At 42.2% G+C, this 20,529-nt stretch overlaps 1 protein-coding gene across 8 annotated transcripts in view; it reads left to right on the top strand.

Annotated features, from left to right (window-relative positions):
* Positions 1–20,529, top strand: part of LOC122684629 (poly(A)-specific ribonuclease PARN-like) — a 201,210-nt gene that overhangs the window by 115,276 nt on the left and 65,405 nt on the right. For all 8 annotated transcript variants that reach the window (XM_043889219.1, XM_043889054.1, XM_043888969.1 and 5 more), the window contains 3 exons: positions 13,285–13,340; positions 14,310–14,396; positions 17,086–17,160. In XM_043889219.1, the coding sequence (XP_043745154.1) occupies positions 13,285–13,340; positions 14,310–14,396; positions 17,086–17,160 (218 nt within the window). The remainder of the gene's footprint in view (positions 1–13,284; positions 13,341–14,309; positions 14,397–17,085; positions 17,161–20,529) is intronic.

The following is a 20,529-nucleotide window of genomic DNA, read 5'->3' as shown; positions in this document are numbered from 1 at the left end:
GTTATCTCAAGCAGTTGATTTTAGAAGAATCTAAATCTTTCTGAGGGTTTATTTGTTTTTGTTGTTATTCAGTCACTAAGTCGTGTTGGACTGTTTGCAACCCCATGGAGCACAGCATGCCTCGCTTTCCTGTCGTTACCTCCCAGGGTTTACTCAGACTCATGTCCACTGAATCAGTGATGCCATCCAACCATCTCATCCTCTGTCACACTCTTCCTCCTGTCTTCAGTCTTTCCTAGCATCAGTCTTTTCCAATGAGTCGGCTCTTTGCATTAAGTGGCCAAAGTATTGGAGCTTCAGCTTTAGTTTCAGTCCTTCCAGTGAGTATTCAGGGTTGATTTCTTTAGGGATGACTGGTTTGATCTCCTTGCTATCCAAGGGACTCTCAAGAGTCTTCTCCAGCACTGCAGTTTGAAAGCATCAATTCTTTGGCGCTCAGCCTTCTTTTTGGCACCTGGCTTTTCTCAATGTAAGCTTAACCAAACACACATATCCCTAATAAGAATTTGGGTGGACATGAGATGACTTACACGTGTAAATAATATTTTGCTTTGCTCTCACAAGGTTTATGTTTAAAAAGTAGACCTTGAGTGGAGATAAACCCAGCCTATTTCTGCATTATTTTAAATTAGCATCTGACTGTGTTCGGTGTGCCTTTTGGGGAAGCTTTACCGAGTCAGCTATTGAGAAGATCCCAAGACAGTTGGTGCTTGAGCAGATTGCAGAGATGGAGTGTAGTACAGGGCACTTTCTAAGCCCGATTTGTCCAGGGAAATGTCCCGGCAGGACTTTGCAGGGTACCATTTGTCTCTTTCCTTTCCTGGGCTCCTTGTGTGTTTCTCCCTTCTTTTTTGGACTCAGAATGAAAGTCCTAAGATTGCTGAACGATGGAAATCGGGATGAGACCACTGCTAATGACAGGCTGTGTGCAGCGTGCTCTTCCTCTATGTTGCAGGCTCTCTGCTCAGGAAATGGTTTACCTTCTTTTATGACCTTGGTCAGTTTTCATCAATGCATAGAAAACCAGACTTAGAGAAGATCCTTTGGTCAAATCCTTTTAGGCCCGGAAGGAGCTAAAAATACTTTCTGCTTATACTTTTTATTGCACGACAGAAAGCACATAATCAGACTTCAGTGTTATGTTTTATTAACAGCCATCTGTTTCTGCAAGACACCTTGAGCGCTCTTGTATTAATAGATAACCTTTTATGAAGGGTTTTGGGGAAAGGTTATTTTCGATTTTTCTCAGTTCTTAGAAGGAGGAAGGAAATGAACATGTATCTTATTTTGGCCAGTCTCTAAGTAGTGGGATTAAAAAGGAAGAGGTGCCTGCACTCTACTGTAAAGGACAGCTGCGTCATGCTTGGCACAAGTGTTCTGATTTTTTTTTTAATTTTCTTTTAGAAGTCTCTTGAATTTGTTACAGTATTGCTTCTGTTGTTTATGTTCTGGCTTCTTGGTGATGAGGCATGTGGGATCTTAGCCCTGGACCAGGGATCGAACTCACACCGCCTGCTTCAAAAGGCAGATTCTTAACCACTGGACCACCAGGGAAGTCCCACAGCATTCTGAATTTCAACGGGAGTCTTCCTAGGATGACAGGGCCATGTGTTCCATCTAAGCTGAAGATAAGACAATTCATTTCCTCCTCTGTAAAAACAGGACTGGAACTACCCCCCTCCCATGTAAGTTATAGAAGTCACATGAGATGCTAAAGGACTTTGATAGTTCCTCAGACTTAGTAGGTGGCCAGGGTCTATTATTTTCCTTTCCTGAAGTACAAGAGAATTTGACATGCTGGGAAATTCAAAACAGTAGATATGGTAGCAGCATGTGTTTTTGTTTTAAGTTTCATGATAGAGAAGAAAATGGATTGAAGTGCTGATTTAAAACTGGAGCAAATGTGAGGCATCCACTTTCCCTGTACTCACCTTTTAGTGTTTGCTTAGGAAAAATCAGAGGACAATGAAGTCTGTCAGATTGGTACATAATAGAAGCAAGATTGCTTTGATTTGAAGCATTTTAGAAAGTTTTGTTATGCAGATGAATCCAGCAATTTATGGAAGGTTGTATAGCTACACAACACAATGATAAGTGGCGAGTAGGAGGAATGATTACGGCGCCTGAGATAAAGCACACTGATGTCTTCTCCCTTCTCCTCCATGAAGAGCAGTCATCTGCGGGCAGTAAGTTCTTTCTGCTAATATGCCTGTGCTTCACCTTTAATATCAGAGAGATTTTTTAAACTGAAGGGTTGTAGAAAAACAAAATACTTCAGATCCGTGCGAAACCTCCTTTCACTGGTGCTGGACGGAACCACGCTTATTGTCTCAGTTACCAGCAGCCACCCTTCACGTTGAACCATGTCGTTCACTGGTGACCCACGTGTCCGGAAGTGCAGATCCTGCTTGTCTTTCATGAGAGCAGTACTTGGCCCCTGCAGGGCGGCTCTCACCTTACCCTCTGCGGTCCTGCCGGCCTCTTCTCATACAGAGGAGTGAGAGGCGCTGGAGCAACAGGAGGGCGAGGCCGGTCTGCCCTGCGCGCGTGCTCAGGCACTCAGCCTGAGTGTCTGACTCTGTCACGCCGCTGACTGTAGCCCGCCAGGCTCCTCTGCCTGTGGGTTTTCAGGCGAGAATACCGGAGGAGGCTGCCAGTTCCTCCTGCAGTGGATCTTCCTGACTCAGAGGTCAAACCCGCGTCTCTTACATCTACATTGGCAGGTGGATTCTTTATTAATGTGCCATCTGGGAAGCCTCCCAGCAATTGCTGTTGGGTTTTAGCATCCTGGGTGAGGGAGCCAATATGTCTTCATTGAGATCCTGGTAATGTTGGGTATCAAGTCCATTGTGGTTCTTTTTTTTTTAATAATTTAATTTGTCTATTTTTGGCAGTGCTGGGTCTTCGTTCCTGCTCTGGCTTTCTCTAGTTGGGGTGTGTGGGGGCTACTCTGGTTGCAGTGCTCGGGCTTCTCATTGCAGTGGCTTCTCTTATTGCGGAGCATGGGCTCTAGGGTGCTTGGGCTTAGTAACTGTGACTTGTGGGCTCAGTAGTTGCGTTGCATGGGTTTAGTTGCTCCGCGGCACGTGGATCTTCCCAGATCAGGGATGAAACCCTTATCTCCTGCACTGGCAGGTGGATTCTTTACCACAGAGTCACCAGTGAAGCCCATGAGTCCATTGTTTTAAGTGTTAGAGTAATTTCCCTCAAGAGCTTTCCAGCTTTACAACATAAGTGAGAGGTGCAATACAGTTTGTGCTGTTGGGAAGGCCTACCTGTGACTGTCACAGTGCTCAGCATAATGGGTTTCCATATGCGTTTCATGTGTTAAAATCATTTGGTTAATTTCTCCAGTAGAACTGCCTCACTTCAGGGTCCTGTGTAGTAGAGAGCAGCTGTGGTCTGTGGGATCAGGTACCTGGATTTGAATCCCAGCCCTGCTCCTTATACCTGGACCCCCTTGAGCAAGTTACCCTCTGTGTGCCTCAGCTTCCTCATCTGTAGTTGAGAACGATGGTGCCCATTGGATAGGGTTGCTGTCAGAGTGCCACGGGAGAATGTGTATAAAATGCACAGTGCCTGACATGTCATAGGCCTCAGTCAGCTTGTCACTGCTTTGGGGACATTTATACTTTGAAGACTTCTGTTGACCAAATGCTGGGAACAAATGGAGAGCTTTTCATTTTTAAAGAAAATACCATATAATCATATCTTTAGTACTGTAGGCCTCTTATAAGGTGGGCTTTGTATTCAGTTATGAGCCTTGATCAGAAAAAAGAGGGATAGCGGGATAAAGCATGCTTGTAACTCAGTGGTGCTCAGGAAGATTTGCATGTATGTCTTTTTGCTTTTTATTTCCCCCTTTGAGGCATATGGTTAAATCTCAGTCTGGGCTGGGCAGCATTTCTAGTTGTAGGTTTTTATTGGGAGAGGAAAGTAAAGAAGTAGCATTTACTAAGTGACCCTTTGAAAGTGGTTTCTTTTTTTTTTTTTTAACAGCTTTATTGGGATATAAATTTGCACGCCATGCAATTCACCCATTTAAAGTGTACAATTCAGTGGTTTGGGGTATGTGACATTATGCATTTTTTAAAAAAAATTATGGTAAACTATATGTAACATACAAGTTGCCATTTTAACGATTTTTAAGCGTACAATTCAGTGGCAGTGTTGCACAGTTGCCACCACTATCTGTTTCCAGAACTTTTTCCTCACCCCAAACAAACTCTGTGGTCATTAGGCAGTAATTCCCCATCCCCCTGCTCCCCTCAGCCCCAGGTAAACCTCTCACCTGCTTTTCTGTCGATGCATTTGTCCTTTTGTGAGCTGTTTCTTCTTGAGCAACTCATTGCTTCAGTGAGATCTTAATCTATTGAAACAGTACCTTGGGTTTCCCAAATCAGTAGGATGGAAATAATCTCCAAGCATTGGCTTGGTTTGATTGCCCTGAAAGTGACGCCCTGATTCTCATGAAGGTGAAGGACAAGGTGAGCCTGCCTTGAGCGTGGGGCTTCTTAAGGCTGGAAACTAGTGCTTGTTTGCAAACTAGTCGTTGAGTTCTCCCAGCAAGGGGTGCTTGCCTCAGACTGATACTGCCTTACCTAATTTCTGCCGTGCAACCTTATTTTCCCAAGATTGATCAGGCAAGCTGCTTCTGTGGCTTTATCATAAGGCCACTTTCTAGAGACACCTTAAGGGAAACCCACGCCACACACCTCTGCTCGGCGTGCTAGCCCCGTGGGCCCCTTCTGCCCTTGTATTGGCTCTGGTTGCTTTAAAGTATGTGTCTCTCTAGCTTAATAACTTGTTTATCATTACAATTTGTAGAGGTTAGAAAAAATCAGTCCCTGGATATATGTTTAAGCAGCTTGCCTCCTTCTTAGCAGGATATCATTTTAGTTTCCTGTGATTCCTATTTGAATCTCCACAAGCGTGGTAGGTGACCTGAAACAACAGACATTTATTCTTTCACAGTTCTGGAGGCCAGAAGTTTGAAGTTAAGGTATAGGTGTGGCTGTGCTTCTCCCACAGGCTCTGGGAAGGATCTGTTCCTTGCCTCTCTAGCGCCTGGGGATGCTGACACTCCCTGGCTAGTCACCATGTCACTCCAGTCTCTGCCTCCCCCTCTGTGTGTATCCTGTCTCCCTCTTTCTTTTGTAAGGACAGTTGTGATGGTATTTAGGGTTCACTTGGATAGTTTAAGATATGTCCTCATGTAAGGTCCTTAACCTAATTTCTAGTTCCATCTGCTAAGATCCTTTTTTCAAATAAGGCAGCATTCAGAGGCTCTGGGAGTTAGGCTGTGGACCTCGCTTTCTGGAGGCCTGTTTATAGGCATGTTGGTAGTAAAGCCCGTGTTCTTAGGTAGTCCTTGCCTTGCCTTGGCCCTGGCTGTAAGCAGATAGGTCATGGTTATTTCCAAGTCTGTTTCACAGTTAATTTATATGAGTCAGAGGTTAGCAATTTACCCTAAGAAATTTGCAAGAAAAGAAGTGAAGAGAGGTGAAGTTGCTTAGTCCTGTCCGACTCTTTGCAACCCCATGAACTGTAGCCCGCCAGACTCTTCTATCCATGGGATTTTTCAGGCAAGAATACTGGAGTGGGTTGCCATTTCCTTCTCCAGGGGATCTTCCCAACCCAGGGATCAAACCCAGGTCTCCTGCATTGTAAGCAGACTCCTTACTGGTTGAGCCATGAAGGAGTTTAGACTAGCTGCCAAATATCTTCTCCACTGAACATCTTCCATGGTTCAGAGTGTTTCACCCACAGCGACTATAATTTCTGACAGCATCCCTGAGGAGGTAGGTAATAAGGTCCCCCATTTGCAAGCTGAGGCCATCTGCCGCGGGCCCCAGAAACAGTTGAGTCAGGGACAACCCAGGTCTGTCCTCAGCTGGGGATAGGATTCTTCCTCCAAAGCATCATTCTCTAAAAGAGACAGCTCAACAGTTAGTAGGACATTTTCTTAAGAGACACTGCTAGTATCGCTGAAAGATTTCTTTCTCTGCATGTTTGGTTTGGGCAGTGATTCTAAAAGATGTTGACTTGGACCACCGGATCGAGTGCGACCAGTTTCCTCTGACATTTTACAATCTGCTGTTTTATAGGTCCAGCAGACGTTGCCTTTGTACAATGTTTAGTTTAACACTTTTATTTGATGTAATTTGATATGGTTCATTTGATGGAGACTGTTTAAACATGCTGCTGACTTTCTTTCCTTTTGCCTTTCTTCCCCGCACTGTCCCCCCCTCCCCCCCCACACACACTTGTTTCTTGCATTACATCTCTGAGAAGGGACATGAGTTGGCTTTGGGACAAATGTTGGGTAACTCTCTATTTGTCAAGATATCAAGTGACTAGATTGGAAATTGCACGTGCACCCCTCTTCCCCCCACCCTGAGTGAAATGAAAATAACTGGTGCCACAAGGACTCTCCTCTACCCAGTGGTTGCCCTCTTATTTTACACAAGAGCTTTAGTGAGCAAAATAAGTGAGCTTATTTTGTGAGAGATGTCTGCATGCTTCCTATCCTGGATGATAAAATTAGTTTTTTATGGCGCATAAATATGTATAATGATGAGCCTTTGCATACACGGTTCTCATGAAGTGCTTTTTACTGCTGTGCCCTGAAGGAAATACCGAGACCATTTGCAAGAACAGTAGAGCTGGCAGTCGTTAAAGGTTTCAATTTTCCTCTGGAAGGCTTGGGACTTGGAGTTAGGTGCAAATTAATTCACCACTCAAATCGTGTTGAGATGAGATTGTACTCAGCATCTCCGTATTCCGGTCTGTAGTGGCATAAGAGGAGTACAGTTTTGCTTGGAAATCTGTTCTTTGAGGCAGAGCTTTTTAGGAAGAGATATGTAGTCTTGAAGAAATGCGCATGTTTACTCATTAAATGAAATACTGAGTTTCTAGGTGGAAGAATGAAAAGTTTGGGGCCTGGAGGGTTTTCCTTTTGCTCAGGCAGAACCAGAGTAAACACTGTCCTCTCTTATGAAGACAGGCTGTGACATCAGAAATCCTAGATCATCCAGGCCTGTGTGTGTGTGTACAGATCTGACCTTACAGGAAATAAAGGTCCTGTATTCAGACACCATTATCTCACTCACCCCTAGGATGGGCCGATTCACAGGGTTTCCCTGATGGTGATCTTGGTGTGTGGGGGGCAGGTGTGACCGTGAGGCCGGAGGCCTGGGAGCAGCTGGTTCTGCGCTGCAGACGTGGGAAGGTTGTCCTCTGACCTGTAGCAGCATGGCTCTCTTCTCTGCTCCTTCATCCTGGTTGCTTTCCTCAGTCCACCCAAAGCTCTTCTCAGAGAGCAGCCTCATTTCTTATATCTGGACTCTGCCCCGTTGCACGAAGCTATAATTTAATCAGCCCTTAGAGCATTGCCAAAAAAGCCAACAAAAGCCTATATCTGAGATCTTACATCCCGAGTTCTTGCACTAGAGGTGGTTGAGGACGCGAGTCCTCATTTGTCCCTTAGAGGCTCCTGCGGGGACTGTAGGCTCAGTTTCACATGAGGCTGTGGGAAGAGCTCAGGTTAAAAGCCGATGTGAAGGGGGTATGGGCTTCCCAGGTGACATCAGTGGTAAAGAACCCGCCTGCCTGCCAGTGCAGGAGATGTAAGAGACGTGGGTTCAATCTCTGGGTCAAGAAGATCCCCCGGAGGAAGAAATGGCAAGTCGCTCCAATATTCTCGCCTGGAGAATTCCACGGACAGAGGAGCCCAGCGAGGTTGCACAGTTGGACACGACTGAAGCGACTTAGCTCACACGCACGTGAGGGGGTACCTGGCAAAGAGATGGTGAGGCCCTTAGTGTAAGACTGGTAATGGGGAAACTTTGGGTCTGAATCTGTCTCTACTCCCATGCTGGCCAAGGGTAAGCCGCCGGAGTAGGAAAAAGCTGCTTCCTCATTCCCTGTGTGATAGGACTCGGTGCCTGTCCTCTAGACGCCAGAGGATCAGAGGAGGCTGAGTGCGCCGTAACAAACACTTATTTTAGTCAGGAACCTTGTCCTTTTAAAAAATAGTATATTTTTATCCTGATTGAAACACAAATTACCCACTTGTAATTCTACCAGCCAAAACGAAAAAAAAAAAAAAAAAAAGCTGTCATTTGGTGTGTTTCCTGCTAATTTTCTATCTCTATTTCATTTGCTAATTGAGATTGTGCTGGTTTATGATTTGGTAACTTAAAAAAATTCAATAAAGGATTTTTCCAAAGACGTTAAAACCGGTGGTCAGCAGCATCGCATTGCTGGTCTTCAGTGGTTTGTCAGGTGGGACATCCTGGTCCTCTTATAACCTGACCTGTGTGTCGGGCCTTCTGTCAGGTGCACAGGTATTACTGGTTTCTTGCCAGTTGTCTCTTTTCTTTCTTCTCTTCTTTTAAATTTATTTATTTGGCTGTGCCGGGTCTTCGTTGCGGCATTCGGGATCCTTAGTTGCGGCATTCGAACTCCTGTGGGATCATGACTCGCAGCATGTGGGATCTAGTTCCCTGACCAGGTATTGAACCCAGGGCCCCCTGCACCGGGAGTGCAGAGTCTTAGACACTAGACTACCAGGGAAGTCCTGCCGATTGCTTCTTTAAGTGGCCCTGAGTACAAGTCACTGATCCACAGTCTTTTTCTGCCATCACTTAGCAGCAGTGGAAACCATGCTGCTGCAGGAGCTAAATGAACTGTTTCCTTTCATTTCTGAATAGAATTATTGGCTTTACACGTAGACTCGGTCATGCGGAATTTTAACGAACTGTAATGATCTCTTTGGTTCCCAGAGGTTTGAGCCTCGGTGCAAAATATTCCTGAATCACCTTCAGGACTTCCTGTCTGCATTTTTGAATGTTACCTTTGCCCTTCTTGTTTTCTTGAGCACAGCTGCATAAAACAGGTTAATACCAGCACTGTTTTGCCATCCTTTTTCACATTGGACAACTGCAAATGATTCAGATCAGCCACAGTCCAAGACACGCTCTTGTGTCATCAAAGAATACCCTCTGATCTTAGTGTACCTCTTTTGAGCTGCTCATTGTGTCTCATGCTTGCCAGAATTGGGGTCTGAAGCGTGTTGGTAAGGTCGGAGAATTTTGACAAGTTTGGAGATTCAGTGTGTGTGTGTGTGTGTGCCAGCCTTGGAGGCCGTATTATTGACTAAAGCTTGTGATGCGGAGGGGCTGCTTTGTTGCCAAGTTACAGAAAGGGTTGGACTTTTGCCAGTGAATTGCCAAGAGAGTAGTTTACGCCATCTTTTTTTACATTCTTCTTCAAAATGAGGGAAACAGTGGTCAGCAATTGTTTCCCCCAGTTGACATCTTGCAGAGAACCTAGTTGTTTGCCACAGTTGACCTCCTGGTTTCAGGGAATGGTGGAAGCCTTGTTATTGCTGCCTGGATGTTGAGGTAGTCCTTGGTGTTTGTTTTAATAGTTTTGTGTTTCTCTTAAGTCAAAATGATTTACTGCAAACAAATCATTGAGACTAATACCTTTTTGGAGAAGTTGAGACAAGTCATTATTACCCAGCTGATCAGTGAATCATCATTCGTGGAAATTAACACAGTCTTGAACATACTTTTTTTCTGTGAACCCAGTGATTTTCAGTTCCCAGGTTCTGAGTCAGTGGGGCTTAAGTGGGTGGGGCCCGGGAATTTGCATTTCTATCAAGATGCCTATCTGGGGAAACACATTTTGATAAGTGCTCAAGCTTCTAGGCTCCTAAGAAGCTTTATGTCTGAAATGAAATTCTCCTGTGACTACAAGCCTTCTAACATAGTCTGGATCAGTGTCACACTGCCATGGTCAGAAAAGAATGTCAGCAGATGACTTTCCATGAGTGCCATGCAGCATATGGGCAGCAGAGCCGGGTGGCTGTTTTGGACATAAAGACATTGTCCACAGCCTGTTCTGTGGAGCCGATTAAGAGGCTGAGCTGAAGTCATCCAGTCTGCTGAGTGAATGACCCCGGAGTGTACTGTGCTCCACCCTTGGATCTGTTGGGATGTTTGAAAGCCGCGCTAAACAACATCGCCAGTGTCATCACAGAACATTAAAAAACTGACAGATGCCCCAAAGGGTAGAATTTATTTTATAGCATCTAGAATGTGAACATGAGTCATGTAGTGTACTGGGATAGAATCCCAATGTACGATTGGCCCTTGTATCAGATGGGAACTTTAATTTTAGTCTTTGACAGAATCATTGTCAGTCCTTCAGAGAATAAGTGCAAAAATAGTGTTTCATCAGGAAGCTTGCAGGAACGTGGCCAGGGCCCCACACAGTCTTGTGTGTCTCCACCAAATTATAGCCACCCTGAATCTTCACTGAAATAAAAATAACATTTCCTGCAAGCAATGGTCCGAGTGTGTTTCCAATATCTGCAGATGAAAGGCCTTCTGGGAGAGACTGTTCTTCAATGCAGTTCACAGGGAAGGAGCATCCTTTCATGTGCTTGTCAGTATTTCTGCTCGCCTAGTGCATTTCTCTTACGTTAAAATGAAAACTGTTCGGTCAGATGAGCCACACATGAGGTATTTTATCAGATCATCCCAGGGTGTCAGTGTAGGCCATCTGACAGCCAGTCAGTATGAGGCATGCATGCAATGAAATGTTTTAATTTTCCCTCAAAAGGGCAGGCGGGGATGCTTCCAGAGCAGTGGCCTGCAAACTGTCTGGCCTAAAAGGAGAGGGAGGCCCTCGGCGAGTTGACTTTGGTTCTGTTCCACAGATGCTCAGCTCCAGTTTTAGAATTGGTTTCCCAGTTGCATGGGGTGCAGTCAGCCAAGTCATACACAGATTGGTTTGCGTGTTCTTCCAGGGTTTGGGGTGATTTGCTTCTCTGTAAAGCCCAAACATGAAGCTGGAGGGATGAGTGAGAAGGGCTATTAATATAATTCATTTGGAAGGGGTTTCTATTTAGTTAAAGTATTGAGTAAGCAAACAAGGTAGTGTAGGATTAACTAACTTAAGAAAAATCTTTTGAGTGTTTCTGCTGAGAATAAATTTTTACTGAGTTTGAACAGAAATGATACTTATAATCGAGATGAAATATTAAAGGACAAACAGCCAGTGTAATGCTTGACAAAATGTATCTTTAAAATTAAGAAAATATATATTTACATGGTGAGAGAATTGGGGAAATCTGCTTTTTAAATGTCACCCTTGTTTGTATTTATACATTAGATTTTCTAAACTTGTTGAGGCCACATGACCTTAAGAGGAAAACAGTATTTTTAAAAGAAATAAAGCAGCTGAACACTCAAACTTGTGATTTTTCTTTATATTTGTCTCCCCACAGCAGGTGGGGTAGTGCACAGGATATACGGATTGATTCTACTGGTGTTTTCAGTTGAACTTTCTCTAAGGAAATCTCTAGTTATTACCCCTGGGGCTCGCAGTTCTGGTAGCCTCTGTTTTAAGTTTAAAAAATAATCATAAAAGGATTTTTGAAAAACAAAACTCAGTTTCCCAGAACCATTGGCTGCTTTTTTTCAGAGCAGGGAGTGGGGAGTATTTTTTATTTTTGGTTTAATGATACCAGTGTTTTACAAAGCTGTCACAATAGTATAAAATTTTGTGCTTTTTTTAAATTAAAAATTGCCCTACAAGTTACTGATGTTTTGAATTTTTTGAAAGTTATCTTGAAATTAATTCTGTTGGAATGATGAACTGTAATTTACCCACGCACATAGGTTGTTGAATCTGGAGGTTGATTTTGATTACTGGTGCCTTTGAAGGTATAGCAGTGAACATCTTGTTGATTCAGTTTTTATTCTTCTGTTGAAATTTGGGTACACAATTTATTTTTATAGTGGCTGATATGTTTCTTCAACTTTTACTGAAAATTGTTTTGGTTTTTTTTTTTTTGTATTTTTGGTTTAGAGTTGGGAGCCATCTCTCAATTTACTAAATGGAGAATTGAGAATTACGTGAACCATAAAATTATTGATCCTTCTAACTCAGGACTAACTCATCAGGTTCTGGTTGTCAGTAGTAATAACAACCACTTTCGAGGGGAATCTATGCTTTTATATGTCTCATTGTTTTCTGGCGTTGCAGGCGGTATCGATTAAACTGGGTGAACCAGCTACCAGATCCAGAATAGTACACTTGAGCCTAAATTAGTGAACTAAAAATAAATTTGGTTTCTTAGCCATAGGATTTGGTTTATTAAATTGTAGGCTAGGCAACAAGTCCTCAAACCGCAGAGTACCAGGACTTTTTTTTTTCTGGCGTTCACAGAACAGTGGTATTCATGCTGATGGTTCCATTTGTAAACTGGATCATGCCCTGCCTGGCTTTTGAATGCCTGGTAATAATGTGCCTTAATTGCAGGTCAGTGAAGCCAAACTAATTGCTTGTTGGGCACTTGGATTGCCTTTTTAATTTGCTGTATAATGCAGTCCCTACCAGAAATGCACAATATGCCGTTATCTAAATAAAACTCATTAAAATCATCTTACAGACAACAGAATGCCTGATATTTTGCCCACAATCTTGCAAATAAAAGCAAATTGAATGGCATTATGGAGAGCTGTAATTTAGAAGCACTCTTTTAAAAAGTGCCTTTGTATCCATTTTAAAAGTATACATAAATGACTGCTATGGTTTCTATCAGTGTGTTAGGTTTTTTGTTTGTTTTTACCAAGGATTATTTTGCTTCATGCTTTTAATATGTTTTAAATGGGAGTAATGACAGTTCACCCAGTAAGATCAGTACTCATCCAATGATGGCATTTCACTTTAAAAAAAGAAGAAAAGAAAGACATTGGTGACACATTCCTAGCTCACAAAACACCAGTCCATAGGGATTACCTTTACAATTTGTGGGGACAGTTGTTCACGGGGGTTAAGATGGTCAGTACACTGTAGGACTTGTTTTCTCTCAGTTTCTCTGGACTAACAGGGCAGCTCAGCAGAGGACTTTGTTTTGACTCTTTGATGACTAATTTTATTCATCTAGCTAATATTTATTGAGTAGCTCCTGAACTACTCCAGGAACAGCTCCAGGAACTGTTGTAGGTGTTGGGGATACCAGTTTTTGTTTTCTATTTGTAATAAATATTTCAGACTCAAGAAGTGTGCTCAGTCATGTCTGACTAATATTTAGCTCTAGAGAAAAATGTGAAGTGGATCTTAAGACTCTTCAAAATGATTTTAGAAATAAGGTAATGTAATTAAGGAGCTTCTACAAAAGAATTTTCTAGATGTTTATATCAGCTGTTTTTTTTTTTTTTTTAAATAGAAGTTAGTCCATTATCCATTTTCCTTTTCTTTTGGTAGGTTATTTCTTATGAGAGTCATGGATATCCCCTATCTAAACTTGGAAGGACCAGACTGTAAGTGAATTTTTTATTTTCTCATTGCATCTGCACATTTAAGTGTGTGGTCTGGAAAGGAGAACAGGAACAGAATTACTGAAGAAAGAGCTTTATTCACTTAAAAATAGCCAGTGATTTTGTGGTTGATATGAATAGTACGCTTAAGTTAATGTTACCCTTGGGCCTTGATTAACCCATCTCTTTACTTACATTTTCCAGTTTATACATGAGTTGAATTTAAAAAAATATATATCTTCTCATCATTACTTCATTTTCACTCAGCACTCTGAGTTCATGATTTTCTGTAAAAAAAATTGTATATGTAATAGATTTCAAGATGTACTAGCTGTGTCAGTAACAGTACATTTTCTGTTTTCCAGTTATTTGAGTATGTATATATTTAAGTTTTGTGGTTAGGTTTTTTTTTTTTCTTTTTGAAGACCTCAGACAACCAGGCTGTTTGAGAGGTAGTTGTTGCTTCTTCCGATTGTTCTTTTCCATTGCTGTTTTTGTAGCCTTGGTAAATTGCCTTAATATATGCCATAGGCATATAGAGACAGAGGAATTACGCTTTATACACGGTGATAATAATCACTGCAGTAGAAGTTTGAGGACATCGTCCTAGTTTTAATGCTCAAACCTGTCGTCCTCGCAGCAGTTCTGTGAGCTGAGTCTCGTCGTCCCCAGTCTGTAACCACGAGTGGCTTGAGTAGTTAGGTCTCTTGCTCTGTGTCGCAGTCACGTGGTGGGTGTGGGATTAGAAATCAAGATTGTGACAGGACCGCGTCTGTTCAAGCACATCCATTCAGTTTGGACAGTGCATTTCTTTTTTTAAGTTGGATACACATGAACGTTAGGGCTCATTTGGTAATTGCAAGGCTCTCATAATTATTCTCCAAGTTAGCTTGGCCTCAGTTTCATTGACGAACCACTGGTCAGCTGTCCGCTTTTCAGCCATCAACCTTTCATCAAAAATTTGTTTTGTAGTGCAGCCTAAACGTGATCACGTCCTCCATGTGACATTCCCCAAAGAATGGAAAACCAGCGACCTTTACCAGCTTTTCAGTGCCTTTGGTAAGTCAAGCATAAGTATAGATGTCCTTTCAGGGTCCTGCTCTTCTTACGGTCTAGGTGGTCAAAGTATATAGATGGCTTTAGCTTGGACATAAAAGAGGATTAATATGCAAAGTTTTCATCTCACTCGGAGAGTTTTTGGAGCTTGGTATGCTGCTTTCTTATGCCAATATGACCTGAGGACCTTTTGCTAGCATCCCACAGTAGAGCACTGTTATTCATCTATATCCATGGAAATCAAGAACAGTTAGCCCCTTACGACCCATGGGGAAGAAGTCTAGGCTAAATAATTGTTAAGGTGAAATTGAAAGAGAATACCTGTTTCATAAGGGCAGGCAGTTGCTGCTTGATATCAAATAGCCCAGCAGATAAGCACAGATGTTTGAGAGGACCAAGTATGAGGTAGGTTCTTTTGTTACCTTTTTTATCAGGTCAGGCCATTAGATTCAATTGAACAGTCTTCTGATTAGGGTTTATAAAGGCCATTCTGATTGTAAGTCTTCAGCAGTGTCTCTTAATTTTAACAAAGTATTTAAACTGTCATCTCTGGAAATTTGTGATTAAAATGGAAACAGCAAAGACTTGATTGTCCAATAATAAGCATGTTAAGTGAATGTTAATGTGTCCCCAACAGCTTAGCATGTAGCCGTTTTAGAAAGAGTTGAAGTTTGTTAAAAGATGGTAAGGTGTTTATATTTTAGCATCTATAGTAAAAAGCAGATACAAAGTAGAATTCCTATATAACTAACATCATTTTTGTTGAACTTAGAAATCAAACTGAAAGGATGCACCATGCTCTTATCACTGAATATTTTAGATAGGATTTTTTCTTCCTCTTTGTGCTTTTCAGTATTTCTTAAAATAAACATATATTAGCTTTTATAAGTACAAAACATCGTGCAATTTTTAGGAACGTAAATGAACACAAGTGTGTTTCTAGCAAGTTATCCTCATCTTTGCAGATAGTCTAAATGACTTCTGAAATTCTGGTCCTGCTTTTTAATTTAAATGCAGTTAGATTTCACAGCACATTCCTTTGGTAAGCTTTTGATGTTGTTTCCCATCTTGTGTTGCTCTTACCCCTATTTACTCAAGCTTTAATTGGCTAAATTCAGCAGGACGCTCTGAGTAGAATATTTTTCATTTTAATTAAAGAAAGGTTAGCTGTGTGATATTGAACAGGTAACCTCTCTGTATTTGTGTTTCCTCCTTGGACATGATGATGGTGATAATGGTACTGCCTATTTAATAGGCTTGTCAGGATGATCAAATCAGCTGATCCATGGAACGCATTCAGAAGTATGTGGCCTAGAGTAATTACTTAAGAAACGCTAAATATTGTTGTTGAGTCACTAAGTCGTGTGCAACTCTTTGTAACCCCATGGACTGTGGCCCACCAGGCTCCTCTGTCCCTGGGATTTCTCAGGCAAGAATACTGGAGTGGGTTGCCATTTCCTCCTCCAGGGAATCTTTCCAACCTAGGGATTGAATCCACATCTCCTGCATTGGTAGGTGAATTCTTTTCCACTGAGCCACCTGGGAAGCCCCCAAATATTATTTGTCTAAAAAAAACATACAGGGTAGAGAGCTAAGGAAGTCATGGTTGTGACTTTTGTAATTGAGAAAGTCCTGGCACCCCATGGTGCAGCAGGAAGTAAAAGTTCTTTCCTGTGAAGGAGAAGCAAAGCAGTTTTCAAGTGTTCCGAAGCCTTCAAAAATTTTAATAGATAATAAGACATTTTTTCATCACTAAGTTTTGGTGATGTTTAGCCATTTAAAAAAAATTCCAGTCTCCTGTGTTTTTTCAGGAAGAGGGTAGTGGGTAGATGTCTGCTTGCCCTGGGTTTTCTCCAGCTCCCAGCCCTCTGCTCCTCTCCTGCCTCTGTCTGCTCTCCTGCATTCCACTCTTTGCGTTTCGCCTTTGCAGAGGACTTGTCTCTGTATGTGAAAGTCATTTTGTGCCACTATACTGCTTTCTGTCCCTCCGTGTTTTTCTTTTCTGTATTGGTCTGTCTTGGTTTCCTCTCTCTGATGCCTTCTTTTCCTCATCCTCTATCCTCTACCTGTTTTTCTTTATTTGAGTTCTTTCCCTGGCCTTGAGATCAACAGTGAATTTTTCTTATTTCTTACACACATGGTCTCTGGTTTTTACTAGTGATCTTTTAAAAAATATACCAGGCTCATGGACTTTTTAGTCTTTTAGTACATGAACCTGGCATATTCCTTCATTTATTTAAGTCTTCATTAGTTTTCATTTGTTTGTTTATTTTAAATCCTGACCCCAGCAGTGAAAGTGCCGAATCCTAATGACTAGACCACCAGGGAACTCCCTTCTCCTGATCTTGATTGGAAAAAAGTCTCTAACCCTGGCAGGAGATTGGGTTGAATGATAAACTGCCTCAGGATTTAATCCAGAAGGATTTTTTTTTGTTTGTTTTTAAAACAAACTTTTAAAGATTCTTCTGGTTGTCCTGGTTTATCTGCTTTCTTGAAGTTTTAACTGTAGTAGCTACTGTGATAGATTTAAGTTTTATTTCTCTTTAGTGCTGAGATTTTGATCATCTTTTAAACTAACACCTCATCTCTCTTTAAATTGATGGATGTTCCGAAATATATCAGATATACAAATGGAATCTGATAGCTATCTTAATGGCTAAATGCTTACTTTGCTTTTAATTCAATATTGCAGGTAACATTGAGATATCCTGGATTGATGACACGTCAGCGTTTGTTTCTCTCAGCCAGCCTGAACAGGTACCAATTGGTAAGTGTGTTGGGCCTTTGTCTTGTGTGTTAACTAAAAGGTGGGAGCTTGCCCACTTCCCAGTCTAGATGCTGTGGTGTTCAGTCAGCTGGTTCACAAGCATTGTTGCCTGGTTTGTTTTGAGCTTGTCTCCAAAATAAAGGAAGTAGTTAGTAAGTATTGCACGTAGATGAGAAAATAAGACAAATGTACTGATTCTTTAGAGATACTCTCTCATATATTTTTCACTTTTCTGTTCCTTTCTTATAGCCCTTTTTCTAAAATGATTTGTATGTTTACTTGGAAGGATAAAAAGAGCAAATTGAGAGGAATGGGGGACACCAGATGGTGATTCCTATATTGACCTGTTTGCCTCTGTACTTTTTCCCATTTATTTTATAACTTTTTGTGATTCACTTATTCCATTAAACTGGTATCAAATACTTGTTTTACAAACAAATAAACTGAAAGATACTTCAGTTGCTTCTAAATTAGGGTTGTAAAAAGGTCGAATACCAACTCTCTTATTGTTGGACCCTAAATAGTTTTGATATTAACCATCACAAAACATCCCGTTTTCTTAGGATGCAAAGCTATTGAAGAATATATGTATTGTTCAGCTATTTCTTCACATAGATTTCAAGTTCCCTGGTGTTAATAATAAAAACACGTGAAAATGTTAAGTATGCTGATTAACGTTTTCTTCTTATTAAACGAAGTGCCACAGACTAACAGTATATAATTCTGATGACGTATGAGGAGAATATAAGCAGCTCTATATGAAAATTTCTACAAACACAAATTCAGGTCAAATTTTTTTTGGTATTTAAAAAAAAAAGTATATAACCATCACAGGAATATATGCCATGTTATAGAAATGGAAAGTTTAGGCTCTGGAATCATATTGCTATAGTTGTGTGACCTTGGGCAGATTCTTTGATAAGCTTCTGCTTATCTTTATAAACTGAGGACTGTGTTACGGATTTTCTAGGATTGTTGTGAGGATTACATGAAATGATTATGTATATAAAGCTGGCATTGCTTTGAACTTTTATGATGGTTGTTTCGAAGTAGATTTCAATATGAAAGGCACCGCAGGAGCTCATGACACCAGGAACAGTACTGGATACAGGGTGTGAATGATACTGCTGTTAATAGTGACATGTTTTCACATTTGCTTATTTGTGACCCATGCCCCCACAATCCTTAGAAAGACAGTTTACATGGAATCCAAAGGGAATGGATTATTAGAAACCGAAGGATGACTTCAGGTGTGGGGGCAGGGCCCCTGAGATTAAGACGGTCCTGAGACTTCAGCATGGTTGAGAGAGCACTGATGGGAACTCCCCACCCCAAATCTTTTTCTTCCCCCATGTATCTCTCTCATTTGTTTCTGGCTGTGCTGGGTCTGCCTGCCGTGCGTGGGCCTCCTCTAGTTGTGGCGCTCGGGGGCTGCTCTTCCTTGTGGCGCGTGGGCTTCCCATTGCAGTGGCTTCTCTTCTTGCGGAGCTCGGGCTCTCGGCGTGTGGGCTCAGTAGGTGCAGCACCGGACTCGAGAGCACAGTCTCAGGAGTTGTGTTGCAGGGACTTTAGTTGTCCCGAAGCCCGTGGGATCTTCCTAGATCAGGGATCGAACCCATGTCTCCTGCATTGGCAGATGGATTCTTAACCCACTGTACCAACAGGGAAGTCCTCCACCCTAAATCTCGTCACATCTTTACTCATTCATTGTTGCCCTTCACCTCCCTCGCTCTGGTCACTGAGCTTAAAAGCTACTGTACTATTGAAAGACGCAAAAATGAGTTAAGGGGATAATCATTACGGGACATCAAATATGGTTTAACAGGAACATTAAAAGAAGCCTTGATACCTCTTACCCGTAAACAAGGAATTATGCCGTGCAATGGGAGCGAAGGGGATGCAAAGGCTTTAAAGTCACACTGACATGGGACCTAACCTGCCTCTGCCACCTGTCAGCCACGCACCTCGAGGCCTGTTACATAAACTCTTAAGCCACAGGTTCCTCACTGAGAGATGGAGATGATGATAGTTACTTTGTAAGATGAGATCACACACTGTCTGTCCGTCTGTTTAATTTGGCTGCTCTGGGTCTCAGTTGTGGCACTCAGGATCTTTGATCTTTGTTGTGGCATGCAGGATCTTTAGTTGCAGCATGTGAACTCTTTGCAGCTTGTGGGATATAGTTCTCCAACCAGGGGCTCTCCAGCCCCTGCATTGGGAGCTCGGAGTCTTAGCCCCTGGACCACCAGGGAAGCCCCACAATCACAGATTTTAAGTTCCCAGCAAAGAGTCTGGCACTCCACCAGCAGTGCCTGATAATTGGTAGTAATTATTATGATACTGCTTGGCCTCCCTCGCTGTGAACAGTAAACATAAGTGTGTGTAAATCTGGAATCTGTAAGACACTAGTGAGTAGTATTTACTTGAAAATGCAAACACAATTCCTTGTTTATGGGTAAGAGGTGTCAAAGCTTCTTTTAATGTTCCTGTTATACTGTATTTGATGTCCTGTAATGATTGTTCCCTTACTTATTTTTGCATCTTTCAATAGTACAGTAGCTTTTAAGCTCTATTTTATTCAGCGATACCTGAAATCAGGGAGCTAGATTTCAGAATCACGTAGCCACAGAAGTCCTCTGATTTGTTCATTTGGCCGTCTTATTCACCACTGGGGGCTTCCCTGGTGGCCCAGATGATGAAGAATCTGCCTGCAATGCAGGAGACCTAGGTTTGATCCCTGGGTCAGGAGGATCCCCTGGAAAAGGAATGGCTACCCACTCCGGTATTCCTGCCTGGAGAGTCCCATGGACAGAGGAGCCTGGCGGGCTACAGTCCACAGAGCTGCAAAGAGTCAGACACGACTGAGTGACTGAGGCACAAATGCACTCAGCCCTGGATCCCCCTCTCACGCCTGGCCTGTGAAAGGGCCATGTAGGGAATCGGCCAAGATGAAACTGTGACCTTTCTACCTTTCTTCTTCCTAGGTTAAGAAGTTAGGTGGCTGCTTTTTTTTTTTTTTTTAATTCCTTCTCTTCTTTATTTTTTATTTATTTTATTATTATTTTTATTTTGGGGATCTTTGTTGTGGCATGTGGGCTTTCTCTAGTTTTGGCGCACTGGGACTACTCTCTAGTTGCAGTGTGCTCACTCCTTGCAGTGGCTTCTCTTGTTGCGGAGCATGGGCTTTAGAGCCGGAGGGCTTAGTAGTTGCGGCACGTGGGCTTAGATGCCCAACCAGGGATCACACCTGCTTTCCTCCTTTGGAAGGCGGATTCTTAACCACTGGACCACCAGGAAAGTCCTGTGACTTGTCTTTTGATACATGCAGCTTTACTAAGCAAGTGTAATATTCCACAGTAGTCTCTCTTC

This window comes from Cervus elaphus, chromosome 1 (assembly GCF_910594005.1).
Source record: "Cervus elaphus chromosome 1, mCerEla1.1, whole genome shotgun sequence".
Lineage (NCBI taxonomy): Eukaryota > Metazoa > Chordata > Mammalia > Artiodactyla > Cervidae > Cervus > Cervus elaphus.
Note: the sequence above shows the minus strand (reverse complement) of the source record. Positions and strands in the feature narration are given on the sequence as shown.